Source organism: Manis pentadactyla, chromosome X, assembly GCF_030020395.1.
Source record: "Manis pentadactyla isolate mManPen7 chromosome X, mManPen7.hap1, whole genome shotgun sequence".
Lineage (NCBI taxonomy): Eukaryota > Metazoa > Chordata > Mammalia > Pholidota > Manidae > Manis > Manis pentadactyla.
Window position 1 is genome coordinate 116776461 of NC_080038.1, and position 16025 is coordinate 116792485.

Sequence of the window (16025 nt, forward strand, 5' to 3'; positions counted from 1 at the left end):
AGTTCATGTTTTTGAGGAATAGTAATGACCCAAGAAAATGCTTATAACATTAAAGAAGGCAAGACATAAAATTCTATATAGTATTATTCTAATGTTAGGGGAAAAGGTATACACATACACACCAAATTTTTGTAAAGGATTAGAGGCACATACCAAATTACTTTTCTTTCTCTGGGATTAGAATAACAGAAAAGTCTATTTACATTTTTTGCTTTTCTATATTTAAAAAAATGCCCAATGAATGTTTTATTTTTATAATAGGTCTAAATATCATTTAAAATGGAAAAAAACATACAATAGGGACATCTGCTTTCTGGGACACCTGTTAAGTTAATGTATTCAGTCAGCGCTAAATTTATACACTCAATTTATAAAATGGAAGTGATGTAGTTTTACTGCCATCAAGAGATGTCTCATTCTGCTGATTAGGCTGGCTGGCCAACAGTGCCTTCAGTGACTTCCTCTTCTGATACTTCCACACTTGCTCAACTTTGTCAGAAGATGACCTTCACATAAGCCTACCTTGGTAAAACAAAAGGCCACAAACTGAAGGCCACAGGTCAAATTCAGGCCACAGATATGTTTCGTGTGGTCTATACATTGTTTCTGGAAGGTTGATATAGTTGTCAACATATAAAAAACCAGGAGACTGATGTAGGGAGGAGCCATGATGGCGGCATGAGTCGGGCAGTGGAAATCTCCTCCCAAAACCAAATATATATTTTAAAATAAAACAAATACAACTACGCCTAACAGAGAGACCAGAATATACAGTACAACAGCCGTGCTACATCTACATCTGCAAGAACTCAGCATCTCACAAAGGGGGTAAGATACAAAGCCGTGACCCGGCAGGACCCAAGCACTCCCCTCACCACAGCTCACTGGTGGGAGGAAAGGAGCCAGACTCGGGAGGGAGTGGAAGCACAGGAATGCTAAATAACCAGCCCTAGAAATCTGCACCAGGAGAACAAACACACATTGCATGGCACTCTGGATATTAGAGAAACGGAAAAGTAAAATCTGCGAGTGGGTCCCTGCAGCTGGCTCCCCTGGGACAAAAGAAAAGCAAGGCCGTTTTGAAAGTCTTCAAGGAACAGGGGCGTAAGAGCTAGAAGGAATCGTCCTGGCACACTCAGCCCAGCAGGCTGGGAATCCTGAGGAACTTCAGGCGCCCAAATCCCCTGGGCAGCAACGCAGCCCTGAAGCCCCTCACAGAGATAACCAGCTGGCCATTTGTTCCCCCGGCTGTTGCTGCCTGCAACAGCAGTCAAGCAGCCGTGAACACCGCAACTGCCCAGAGCGTTCTCCCAGCGCACAGCTACCCAGGCCGCACCCAGAGGCTGCCACTGGCGCACAGCTGCTGGACACAGACAGAGGAGGCCGGGGCAAGGCAGGAAGGGGCGCCGTTCTTGCAGGAGAACACACCCGGTACTCTTGTCACTCCCAGCAGGGCTCTGGGCGACCCTGAGGGCGCCCTGCCCACAGCAGTTTAGAGGAATAACCGGGAGACTGTGCCCGGTGAGCAGGTAACTGACACAGGCAGCAGAGAAGGGCAAGGTGGCCAGCAAGCAGGAAGGGACTTTGTTCTCCCAGCTGACACATGCGCCACCTGCCTAAGACTACCTCTATCACCATGAAAAGGCAGAAGATGGTCCAGTCGAGAATCACCCAGACAACATCTGAGAGAGGGCCTGGGTGGATAGATATAATCAATCTTCCGGAAAAAGAATTCAAAATAAAGGTTATAACCATGCTGATGGAGCTGCAGAGAAATATGCAAGAGCTAAGGGATGAAGTCAGGAGGGAGATTACAGAAATGACACAGTCTCTGGAAGGACTGAACAGCAGACTGGATGAGGTGCAAGAGACTGTTAATGGAATAGAAATCAAAGAACAAGAATGCAGAGAAGCTGAGGCAGAGAGAGATAAAAGGATCTCCAGGAATAAAGAATATTAAGATTACTGTGTGACCAATGCAAACAGAACAATATTCACATTATACAGGTACCAGCAGAAGAAAGAAAAAGGGATAGAAAGTGTCTTTGAAGAAATAATTGCTAAAAACTTCACCAAACTGGGGGAGGAAATAGTCTCTCATACCATGGAAGCCACAGACCTCCCAACAGAAGGGACCCAAGGAGGACAACACCAAGATATATAATAATTAAAACAGCAAAGATCAAAGACAAGGACAGACTATTAAAGGCAGCCAGAGAGAGAAAAAAGATCACCTACAAAGGAAAACCCATCAGGCTATCATCAGACTTCTCAACAGAAACCCTACAGGCCAGAAGAGAATGGCATGATATATTCAATGCAATGAAACAGAAGGGCCTTGAACCAAGAATATTGTATCCAGCATGATTATCATTTAAATATGAAGGAGGGATTAAATAATTCTCAGACAAGCAAAAGTTGAGGGACTTTGCCTCCCACAAACCACCTCTACAGGATATTTTAAAGGAACTGCTCTGGATGGAAGCACTCCAAGGCTAAACAGATGTCAGTAGAGAAAAATAAAATCACACAAAAGAAACCAGACCAACAAAATACTAACTAAAGGCAAAAAATAAAATCAACTATTCACAAAAGCAGTCAAAGGAAACACAAAAGAGTATAGAATAAAACACCTGACATATAAAGAATGGAGGAGGAGGAATAAGAAGGGAGAGAAATAAAGAATTATCAGACTGTGTTTACAATAGCTTAATAAGTGAGTTAAGTTAGACAGTTAGATAGTAAAGAAGCTACCTTGAACCTTTGGTACCCACGAATCCAAAGCCTGTAATGGCAATAATTACATATCTATCGATAATCACCCTAAATGTAAATGGACTGAATGCACCAATCAAAAGACACACAGTAATAGAATGGATAAAAAAGCAAGACCCATCTATATGCTGCTTGCAAGAGACTCAACTCAAACCCAAAGACATACACAGACTAAAAGTGAAGGGATGGAAAAAGATATTTCATGCAAACAATAGGGAGACAAAAGCAGATACTGCAGTACTTGTATCAGACAAAATAGACTTCAAAACAAAGAAAGTAACAACAGATACAGAAGGACATTACATAACAATAAAGGGGGCAGTCCAACAAGAGGATATAACCATTATAAATACATATGCACCCAATACAGGAGCACCAATATATGAAACAAATACTAACAGAATTAAAGTAGGAAATAGAATGCAGTGCATTCATTCTAGGCGACTTCAACACACCACTCACTCCAAAGGACAGATCCACAAGACAGAAAATAAGTAAGGACACAGAGGCACTGAACAACACACAAGAACAGATGGACCTAACAGACATCTACAGAACTCTACACCCAAAATCAACAGGATACATTCTTCTCAAGTGCACATGGAACATTTTCCAGAATAGACCACATACTAGGACACAAAAAGAGCCTCAGTAAATTTAAAAAGGTTGAAATTCTACCAAAAAATTTCTCAGATCACAAAGGTATAAAACTAGAAATAAATTGTACAAAGAAAACAAAAAGGCTCATAAACACATGGAGACTTAACAACATGCTCCTAAATAATCAATGGATCAATGACCAAATTAAAACAGAGATCAAGCAATATATGGAGACATATGACAACAACAGCACAAAGCCCCAATTTCCATGGGACGCAGCAAAGGCAGTTCTAAGAGGAAAGTATATAGCAATCCAGGTCTATTTAAAGAAGGAAGAAAAATCTCAAATGAAAAGTCTAAAGTCACAATTATTGAAACTGGAAAAAGAAAAACAGTTCAGGCCCAAAGTCAGCAGAAGGAGGGGTATAATAAAGACCAGCAAAGAAATAAATAAAATTGAGAAAAATAAAACAATAGAAAAAAAAATCAATGAAACCAAGAGCTGATTCTTTGAGAAAATAAAATAGATAAAGCTCTAGCCAGACTTATTAAGAGAAAAAGAGAATCTACACACATCAGCAGAAACAGAAATGAGAAAGGAAAAATCATGATGGACCCCACAGAAATACAAAGAATTATTCAAAAATACTATGAAAATCTATATGCTAACAAGCTGAAAAACCTAGAAGAAATGACAACTTCCTAGAAAAATACAACCTACCAAGACTGACCAAGGAAGAAACACAAAATCTAAAGAGACCAAATACCAGCAATGAAATTGAATTGGTAATCAAAAAACTACCCAAAAACAAAATCTCCAGGCCAGATGGATTTACCGCTGAATTTTATCAGACATATAGAGAAGACATCATACCCATTCTCCTTGAAATTTTCCAAAAAATAGAAGAGTTGGAAATACTTTCAAACTCATTCTATTATGCCAGCATGACTCTAACACCAAAACCAGGCAAAGACCCCACCAAAAAAAAAAATTACAGACGAATATCCCTGATGAACATAGATGCAGAAATGTTCAACAAAATATTAGCAAACTGAATTTAAAAATACATCAAGAGGATCATACACCATGACCAAGTGGGATTCATCACAGGGATGCAAGGATGGTACAACATTCGAAAATCCATCAACAACATCCACCACATCAACAAAAAGAAGGACAAAAATCACATGGTCATCTCCATAGACGCTGAAAAAGCATTCAACAAAATTCAACAGCCATTCATAAAAACTCTCAACAAAATGGGTATAGAGGGTAAGTACCTCAACATTATAAAGGCCATTATGACAAACCCACAGCCAACATCATACTGAACAGTGAGAAGCTGAAAGTTTTTCCTCTAAGATCAGGAACAAGACAAGGATGCCCACTCTCCCCACTGTTATTCAACATAGTACTGGAGGTCCTAGCCACGGCAATCAGACAAAACAAAAAAATACAAGGCATCCAGATTGGTAAAGAAGAAGTCAAACTGTCACTTTTGCAGACGACATGATATTGTACATAAAAAACCCTAAAGTCTCCACTCCAAAACTACTAGAACTAATATCTGAATTCAGCAAATTTGCAGGATACAAAATTAACACACAGAAATCTGTTGCTTTCCTATACACTAATGATGGACTAGCAGAAAGAGAAATCAGGAAAACAATTCCATTCACTACTGCAACAAAAAGAATAAAATATCTAGGAATAAACCTAACCAAGGAAGTGAAAGACCTACACCTTGACAACTACAAGACACTCTTAAGAGAAATTAAAGAGGAGAATAACAAATGGAAACTCATCCCATGCTCTTGGTAAGGAGAATCAATATTGTTAAAATGGCCATCCTGCCTAAAAGAATCTACAGTTTCAATGCAATCCCTTTCAAAATACCAACAGCATTATTCAGCGAACTGCAACGAATAGTTTTAAAATTCATATGGAACCACAAAAGACCCCGAATAGCCAAAGCAATCCTGAGAAGGAAGAATAAAGTGGGGGGGATCTTGCTTCCCAACTTCATGCTCTACTACAAAGCCACAGTAATCAAGACAATTTGGTGCTGGCACAAGAACAGAGCCACAGACCTGTGGAACAGAATAGAGAGTCCAGATATTAACCCAAACATATATGTACAATTAATATAAGATAAAGGAGCCATGGACATACAATGGGGAAACGACTGCCTCTTCAACAGCTGGTGCTGGCAAAACTGGACAGCTACATGCAAGAGAATGAAACTGGATCATTGTCTAACCCCATACACAAAAGTAGATTCAATATGGATTGAAGACTTGAATGTAAGTCATGAAACCATAAAACTCTTAGAGAAAAACATAGGCAAAAATCTCTTGGACATAAACATGAACAACATCTTCATGAACATATCTCCCCGGGCAAGGGAAACAAAAGCAAAAATGAACAAGTGGGACTATATCAAGCTGAAAAGCTTCTGTACAGCAAAGGACACCACGAATAGAACAAAAAGGCACCCTACAGTATGGAAGAATATATTCATAAATGACATATCCGATAAAGGGTTGACATCCAAAATATATAAAGAGCTCACGCACCTCAACAAAAAAAGCAAATAATCCAATAAAAAAATGGGCACAGGATCTGAACAGACACTTCTCCAAAGAAGAAATTCAGATGGCCAACAGACACATGAAAAGATGCTCCGCATCGCTAATCATCAGAGAAATGCAAATTAAAACCACAATGAGATATCACCTCACACCAGTAAGGATCACCACCATCCAAAAGACAAATAACAACAAATGTTGGTGAGGATGTGGAGAAAGGGGAAACCTCGTACACTGCTGGTGGGAATGTAAGTTAGTTCAACCATTGTGGGAAGCAGTATGGAGGTTCCTCAAAAACCTCAAAATAGAAATACCACTTGACCCAGGAATTCCACTTCTAGGAATTTACCCTAAGAATAAAGCAGCCCAGTTTGAAAAAGACAGATGCACCCCTATGTCTATCGCAGCACTGTTTACAATAGCCAAGAAATGGAAGCAACCTAAATGTCCATCAGTAGATGAATGGATAAAGAAGATGTGGTACACATACACAATGGAATATTATTCAGCCATAAGAAGAAAACAAATCCTACCATTTGCAACAACATGGATGGAGCTAGAGGGTATTATGCTCAGTGAAATAAGCCAGGCGGAGAAAGACATTACCAAATGATTTCACTCATCTGTGGAGTATAAAAACAAAGAAACAACAGAAGGAACAAATCAGCAGCAGAATCACAGAACCCAAGAATGGTCTAACAGTTACCAAAGGGAAAGGGACTGGGGAGGATGGGTGGGAAGGGAGGGATAAGGGTGGGGATAAAAAGGTGGCATTACAATTAGCATGTATAATGTGGGGGGTGGGCACAGGGAGGGCTGTGCAACACAGAGAAGACAAGTAGTGACTCTACAGCATCTTACGCTGATGGATAGTGACTGTAATGGGGTTTTGGGGGGGAATTGGTTAAGGGGGGAGCCTAGTAAACATAATGTTCCTCATCTAACTGTAGATTAATGATACCAAAAAAAAAGACATATGCACCCCTATGTTTATTGTAGCACTATTTACAATAGCCAGGAAATGGAAGCAACCTAAGTGTCCATCAGTAGATGAATGGATAAAGAAGATGTGGTACATATACACAATGGAATATTATTCAGCCATAAGAAGAAAACAGATCCTACCATTTGCAACAACACGGATGGAGCTAGAGGGTATTATGCTCAGTCAAATAAGCCAGGAGGAAAAAGACAAGTATCAAATGATTTCACTCATCTGTGGAGTATAAGAACAAAGAAAAAACTGAAGGAACAAAACAGCAGCAGACTCACAGAACCCAAGAATGGACTAACAGTTACCAAACGGAAAGGGACTGGGGAGGATGGGTGGAAAGGTGGGGTAAGGGGAAAAAGGGGGGAGGCATTACTATTAGCAGACATAATGTAGTGGCTGTCACAGGGAGGGCTGTACAACATAGAGAAGACAAGTAGTGATTCTATAGCATCTTACTATGCTGATGGACAGTGACTGTAATGGCGTATGTTGGGGGGACTTGGTGATGGGGGGAGTCTAGTAAACATAATGTTCCTCATGTAATTGTAGATAAATGATACCAAATTAGAAAAAATAAAATAAAATAAAATGAGAAAACCCAGGAGACTTCACATAGGAATGCAGATTTCCAGCTTCTCTTGAAAGTCCAGAAAATTTGGCTAAACTGGAGTCACACTGCACATGACAGCAAATGAACAGGGCAGGTGATCTCCAGTTCACCACAGTCCCCAACACTCTCTATTGTCTCTCCAACTCTAACATAAATGCCAGTTACACTTTTTTATTGTACTCATACTGTTATTTCTTACAACAGAGTTATGAAGGAAGTCAACTGTTTCCAGTACCGATGTTACAATCAAAGCAGGAGAATACTACATGTACAAAGAGGACCATATGTCTGAAGAAAAATGCAAACATATTTTCTTGTCGAAACAAAAAAATTTCTGTATTTTAATATTAAAATAATATAAGTCTGTGTCAAAAGAATACATATCACGATGTACTTCTGTTCTTTACCTCACATGCCTAGAGAATGTAAGTAGCCTGGATCATAAAAGTACCTATATTCAGTTCTGCAAAAAATCAAGCACAGAATTACCATACAATCCAGTAATCCCACTTCTGGGTATATACACAAGAGAACTGAAATCAGTCTTGAAGAGATATTTGTCCACCCATATTCATGGCAGCATCATTCACAAAAGCCAAGATAGAAACAACCTAAATGTCCATTAACAGATGAACAGATAAACAAAATATGTTATATACATACAACAGAATATTATTCAAGTCTTAAAAAGGAAGGAAATTCTGACACAGGTGACAATGTAAATAAACCCTGAGGATGTTAAGTGAAGTAAGCTAGCAACAAAGGACAAATACTGTATGATTCCATTTATATGAGGAATAGTCAGATTCAGAGAGACAGACAGTAGAAGGGTGGTCAGGGGCAGGGGGAAATGGGAAGTTGTTGTTTAATGGGTATAGAGTTCCAGTTTTGCAAAACAGCATTCTTGAGACTGGATGTACAACAATGTGAATGTACTTAACACTACTGAACTATACACTTAAAAATGGTTAAGATGGTAAATTTTATGTTATATATATTTTAGCACAATTAAATTTTTTTAATTAAGAATAAAGTAGCTATGATCCCCTTACAAAATCTCCAATTCTACTTATTGCTATCTTTTGTCTTTACTTTAGCATTAATTTGTGAAAAAGTTCTAGTTAGTTGCATTTTCTGATTTTAAATTAGACTAATCCAGAAAGTGCACCCTGCTGTTATCAAAAAACAAACCTCAAGGATCATTAATGAATGCTCAGACCATTAGGCTAAAGGTTATAAAGTAATAGGATTTAAGCATGCTGCTAGAATATATCACTCTACAGATTACTTGCTAACTGTAAAAGGGGGAAAAAACTCTTTTAATGTCACATGATATCTGGTGGATATCATCTTACCAAGCAATCAAACTGGCATCACTAATTGTGGGACAACCTAACATTATGTGCTTCTTGCTGTGATACAATATGAAATACACAGTGCCACCTATACATTCTCTTAACAAAAATAATTAACATGAATCTAATCAAGCCAAGGGACCTAACTTCAAGTTTACAGAAAATACCGAGAAAACATACTATAAGAAAACTGGCCTGGTCTCATCAATGTATGAAATATGAATTTGAATATGGACAGGATACTACGTATTAGGAACATACTGTTAATTTTCTTAGGTGTGAAAATGGTATTTTATTTATGTAGGAGAATGTCCTTATTCTTAGAAGACGTATAATGAAGTATTTATGGTAGTACCATGGTGTCTGCAATTCCTTTCAAATAAGGTTAACAGAAAGAAAAAAAGTGTGTGTGTGTGTGTATACAAACATAAATAGATAAAGCAAATGTAGCCAAACTTCAGCGGTCATTTAATCTACATATGTAGGTGTTCATTGTTCTGTTCTTTCAACTTTTCTGTATGTTTGAAAGTTTTTATAATAAGTTGGGGAAAAATAAAAAGGAAGAAAAGAAGCAAAGCTCTCTTCTTTATTTAAAAGTATATTAATGGATTTCCCATTCTATACCCTCTGCATTTCCTATGAGTAGTCATATTTAATATTACAAATTAAGTGATTAAAACAGGATAAAAAGTTCAACAACAAAAAACAAAGTATAGATAGAAGACTGGAAGGTAATATGACAAAATGTTAAGTGATTATCTCTTGCTAGAGGGACTACTGGATTTTTTCTCTTTTACATATTTCCTCAGTATTTTATAGTACATCTTTTACTTTTTATAAAATAAAAAAAAGTTGTTTTAAGCAGAGACTATTATAGATATACATTATTGTTTCAGTACAAAACTGGCAAAAAGATATAATGAAGACCTAAATTCACTGTGAATTTAAACAAACCAAAATAGCTATCTCCAATAATATAATAACTTCAGCCCCCAAATAATAAGCAGCAAAAACAAACATGACTGATAAGTTTTGGTCTTTTCATAGGTAATAAGGAGCTTCTAACCTTATTTTTTGGGTTACCAAGAATCTTAAAGAGTATAAGACAACAATTCACAATTTTATGGCTTTATATAAAAAGCATTCTTTGCAAATTCTAGGAACTAAGTTTAGAACAATACCAGGAAAGAAGTACTCACCCTCCACAGACCCCTGGTGCCTTCTTGTTGGTATATATCAATGAAGCTGCCAATCATGCTGCCTTGGAACAAGCTTCCTTGTGCCTGCATTCGAATCTAAAATAAGAAGAGATGAACATTTTGTTTTGACAGGCCAAAATGAGATGTTCCACACATTTAAAATTAAGAAAACAGTATTTGGGAATTATCAGAAAAATCAGCCTGCTATTATGATTAAATTAATGGCTTAAACTATATATTGAAAGAATGTAATTTGTGTCAAAGTATATTTTATGATCATGATTTTCATTAGCCCACCATTCCTCGTATGAAGTCCATCATTTCTGGGGTTGGAAGAAAAACGGAGAATAAGTACTCAGTGGGGGAGGAAATAATTCATTTAAAATATGAGTATTTTAGTGAAAAATTAGAAATAACCTACATGTCCAAAAACAACAACAAAGGTTGACTGCAAAATTTATTTTACATCCATTTAATGGAATACTATGCAGCCATAAAATTTTGTTGTAGAATAATATTTATTTTATTTATTAACATTGGAAAATGTCAACAATTGCTAAATAGAACAAACAGCATTATGGCTTATCATTTTAATGAAAAACATGTAAACTTAAAAAGAATCATTCACACAATGAAGAGCCTGGAGGAATATATATAACACCCAAATACTGACAAGTGATGAGGCTACAAGTGAGAATTTTTCTCTTTTGTGATTTTTCCTGCCTTCCACTGTTTTCTACATTGAACATGCATTGCTTATGTAACTATAAAAAACAAAGAAAGTTTTAAACTGTATTTTTATTCATCTAAGACCTTAAGTTGAGTTTTGTTTGTAAAAACATGATACTGTTTTTGGCAAAGTGGCCTTCAAGAGGCAAAGATAGGCAAAGAGGCAAAGAATCATTAAATACCCATGTGAAAGATTTGGTACAATTTCCCATTGACTCTGCACACATAGAATCATAAAGTAAAATATTTACTCTTCAGAAGTCACCATTGAAGGCTGGGACTGGGCTGCAGGGCTCCATAGTAATGCACTCAATAAATACTAGTGGCCCAAATGTAGGCCTGATTTTCCTCAAGCACAACTCTAGGTTCCAATAAATGTCCTTGGTAAATCATGTAAGAGCAGCATGTTTTTGCACAGGTCAACTACTACCACTAAGAGTGTTGAAATAAAAACCTAACCCAAATGAAATTGGAATAGACATTATTACAAAGACAAAACAAAACAACAAATATCCTAAGATAAGTATAAGACTTATTTAAGCAGGTGATTGCTGAACAAGGCTGGGACTAGAGTGAGGTAAGTGTGGCACTTTCCTCAAGCACACAATGTACGAAGGGGATGCAAAAATCCTCAGTCATTCAGATAAATAATATCTTAATGCAGTATTTTAAAAAATCAAATTTAATGCACAAAAATCCACAATGAACCAAATATCAAAACTGTAACTAAAAACAGGATCCAACAGGGCAGGACTGGGGTGAAGAGAGTAAGACGAATTGTATAAAATACTGATATATTGTAAATTATGACTTTTGCATTCATTTTGAAAAATATTGCATAAAAATATTATTTCTCATGATTACAAGTTTTTTGTCACCCCCTTAAATTTTGTACCCAAGAGAAGTACCTCACTTGCCTCGCCCTAATCCTGGCCCTGTTCCTGAGCAGTCTTGAAGGATAAATTCATGAAGATAAGGGGAAACGCATTGAAGGTAGTAAGAGAGCTACATGCACAGGGGCTAGAGAGCAACACATAGTAGATCAGAGAAAAAGCTGTCCAAGGATAAGTGAAAGGACAAAACAGCACAGCTGTGATTATAAATCCTATATTGGTACTGTCACAGTCTAAGACCATGACTCCCCCCAACCCCAGTACCACTCAGCCCTACCTAGGTATAAGAAAGAAAAAGGTAGATTGTAGCATTGGTCAATGGTCAATGGTTGTAATTGTACCAAACAGGTCAGAGGACAGGAAATTGAAGTGAACCATTTAGGTGATTAAGTCTAAGATCCAGATGGATAAGAAAGGAAGCTTTAGGGAGTTAAGTATTATTATTCTTGAAAAACATTCTAGCAACTGTAATTACATTGCAAATATTTTAAAGTTTAAGATATAGTCAATTCTCTTTGTAAATAAATACTTTTCTGTAAATCTAAAGTGATATAAAAATTCTGTAGCTAAATTTCTCTCTGTTTCACCCAGAAAGATCATTTCATATCTTTTCTCCATTAGCCACCACTGGTTTCTTTCATGTGTGTTGTTTTTCAAGTCACTCTCTCAGTTCTCCAAATTCTGAAGTGCAATAGATCTCTCCTTTACTAACCTAGCCACCTGCAGTTTCATTAAAGTGTATGTCCTCTTCCATTTTTTTCACATACCCCCTAAGATAATTTTTAAAAACTTGGGATCCTCTCAGCTATTTTAATCATATATTTAATGCTTTTAATTAATTGCAAGTTTAAATAGGTTAATAAGCAGAAATGTTTACCATTTTACAAAATAAGACAAATATTGGTATTATTAAGTGTTTCGTTCTGTGTTTTGATAAAATCTGAAAGAAATTCAATTATATTTTTAAAAATTAGACAGAGGGGCGGAAGATGGCGGCGTGAGTAGAGCAGCGGAAATCTCCTCCCAAAACAACATATATCTATGAAAATATAACAAAGACAACCCTTCCTAGAATAAAGATCAGAGGACACAGGACAATATCCAGACCACATCCACACCTGAGAGAACCCAGCGCCTCGCGAAGGGGGTAAGATACAAGCCCCGGCCCCGCGGGAACCGAGCGCCCCTCCCCCCAGCTCCCGGCGGGAGAAGAGCAGGCAGAGCGGGAGGGAGACGGAGCCCAGGGCTGCCGAGCGCCCAGCCCCAGCCATCCGGGCCAGAGTGCAGGGCCCCCGATACTGGGAAAACAGGGCAGCAAGAACAGTGAGCAGGCACTGGAGGCTGGGCGACAGAGGACATAAGAAAAGCGCGCGACCATTTTTTTTTTTTTTCCTTTTTTGCTGCTTTGTTTTGGCGAGCGCTTTTTGGAAGTCTTAAAGGGACAGGGACCCCAATACTAGGGAAACAGGGCAGAAAGACCGGTGAGCAGAGGCCTGAGGCTGGCACCGGAGAATAAAGAAAAACGAAAGACCACCTTTTTTTTAATTAAAAAAAATTTTTTTTCTTGTTTTTTTTTTTGGTCGTTGCTTTGTTTTGGCGGGTGCTTTTTGGAAGTCTTAAAGGGGCAGGGCGGGTCACTTAATCCAGAGGTAGGGAATCCGGGATCTCTGGACACCCTAACCCCTGGGCTGCAGGGAGCAGGGAGGCCCCTTACGGAGATAAATAGCCTCCCAGCAGCTCCTGCTCCAACGCGACTCCACCATTTTGGAGTAGCTGCCCGAGCCAGGCCACGCCCACAGCAACAGCCGAGATTAACTCCATAGCAACCGGGCAGGAAGCAGAAACCCTGTCTGCGCGCAGCTGCGCAGCACAAGCCACTAGAGGCCGCTGTTCTCCCAGGAGAGGAGGGCCACAAACCAACAAGAAAGGAAGTCCTTCCAGCCGTCACTCGTCCCAGTTCTGCAGACTATTCCTATCACCATGAAAAGGCAAAGCTACAGGCAGACAAAGATCACAGAGACAACACCAGAGAAGGAGACAGACCTAACCAGTCTTCCTGACAAAGAATTCAAAATAAGAATCATAAACATGCTGACAGAGATGCAGAGAAATACGCAAGAAAAATGGGATGAAGTCCGGAAAGAGATCACAGATGCCAGAAAGGAGATCGCAGAAATGAAACAAACTCTGGAAGGGTTTATAAGCAGAATGGATAGAATGCAAGAGGCCATTGATGGAATTGAAATCAGAGAACAGGAACGCATAGAAGCTGACAGAGAGAGACAAAAGGATCTCCAGGAATGAAACAATATTACGAGAACTGTGTGACCAATCCAAAAGGAACAATATCCGTATTATAGGGGTACCAGAAGAAGAAGAGAGAGGAAAAGAGATGGAAAGTATCTTAGAAGAAATAATTGCTGAAAACTTCCCCACACTGGGGGAGGAAGTAATCGAACAGACCACGGAAATACACAGAACCCCCAACAGAAAGGATCCAAGAAGGGCAACACCAAGACACATAATAATTAAAATGGCAAAGATCAAGGACAAGGAAAGAGTGTTAAAGGCAGCTAGAGAGAAAAAGGTCACCTATAAAGGGAAACCCATCAGGCTAACGTCAGATTTCTCAACAGAAACCCTACAGGCCAGAAGAGAATGGCATGATATATTTAATACAATGAAACAGAAGGGCCTTGAACCAAGGATACTGTATCCAGCACGACTATCATTCAAATATGATGGTGGGATTAAACAATTCCCAGACAAACAAAAGCTGAGGGAATTTGCTTTCCACAAACCACCTCTACAGAACATCTTACAGGGACTGCTCTAGATGGGAGCACTCCTAGAAGGAGCACAGCACAAAACACCCAACATATGAAGAATCGAGGAGAAGGAACAAGAAGGGAGAGAAGAAAAGAATCTCCAGACAGTGTATATAACAGCTCAATAAGCGAGCTAAGTTAGGCAGTAAGATACTAAAGAGGCTAACCTTGAACCTTTGGTAACCACGAATTTAAAGCCTGCAATGGCAATAAGTACATATCTTTCAATAGTCACCCTAAATGTTAATGGGTTGAATGCACCAATCAAAAGACACAGAGTAACAGAATGGATAAAAAAGCAAGACCCATCTATATGCTGCTTACAAGAAACTCACCTCAAACCCAAAGACATGTACAGACTAAAAGTCAAGGGATGGAAAAACATATTTCAAGCAAACAACAGTGAGAAGAAAGCAGGGGTTGCAGTACTAATATCAGACAAAATAGACTTCAAAACAAAGAAAGTAACAAGAGATAAAGAAGGACACTACATAATGATAAAGGGCTCAGTCAAACAAGAGGATATAACCATTCTAAATATATATGCACCCAACACAGGAGGACCAGCATATGTGAAAAAAATACTAACAGAACTAAAGGGGGATATAGACTGCAATGCATTCATTCTAGGAGACTTCAACACACCACTCACCCCAAAGGATAGATCCACTGGGCAGAAAATAAGTAAGGACACGGAAGCACTGAACAACACAGTAGAGCAGATGGACCTAATAGACATCTATAGAACTCTACATCCAAAAGCAGCGGGATATACATTCTTCTCAAGTGCACATGGAACATTCTCCAGAATAGACCACATACTAGGACACAAAAAGAGCCTCAGTAAATTAAAAAAGATTGAAATCCTACCAACCAACTTTTCAGACCACAAAGGCATAAAACTAGAAATAAACTGTACAAAGAAAGCAAAGAGGCTCACAAACACATGGAGGCTTAACAACACACTCCTAAATAATCAATGGATCAATGACCAAATCAAAATGGAGATCCAGCAATATATGGAAACAAATGACAACAACAACACTAAGCCCCAACTTCTGTGGGACACAGCAAAAGCAGTCTTAAGAGGAAAGTATATAGCAATCCAAGCATATTTAAAAAAGGAAGAGCAATCCCAAATGAATGGTCTAATGTCACAATTATCGAAATTGGTAAAAGAAGAACAGATGAGGCCTAAGGTCAGCAGAAGGAGGGACATAATAAAGATCAGAGAAGAAATAAATAAAATTGAGAAGAATAAAACAATAGCAAAAATCAATGAAACCAAGAGCTGGTTCTTCGAGAAAATCAACAAAATAGATAAGCCTCTAGCCAGACTTAAGAAGAAAAGAGAGTCAACACAAATCAACAGTATCAGAAACGAGAAAGGAAAAATCACGACGGACCCCACGGAAATGCAAAGAATTATTGGAGAATACTATGAAAACCTATA

At 38.4% G+C, this 16025-nt stretch overlaps 1 protein-coding gene across 3 annotated transcripts in view; it reads right to left on the reverse strand.

Annotated features, from left to right (window-relative positions):
* Window positions 1–16025, reverse strand: part of SLC25A14 (solute carrier family 25 member 14) — a 45176-nt gene that overhangs the window by 12977 nt on the left and 16174 nt on the right. For all 3 annotated transcript variants that reach the window (XM_036910986.2, XM_036910985.2, XM_057496096.1), the window contains one exon: window positions 10123–10218. In XM_036910986.2, the coding sequence (XP_036766881.1) occupies window positions 10123–10218 (96 nt within the window). The remainder of the gene's footprint in view (window positions 1–10122; window positions 10219–16025) is intronic.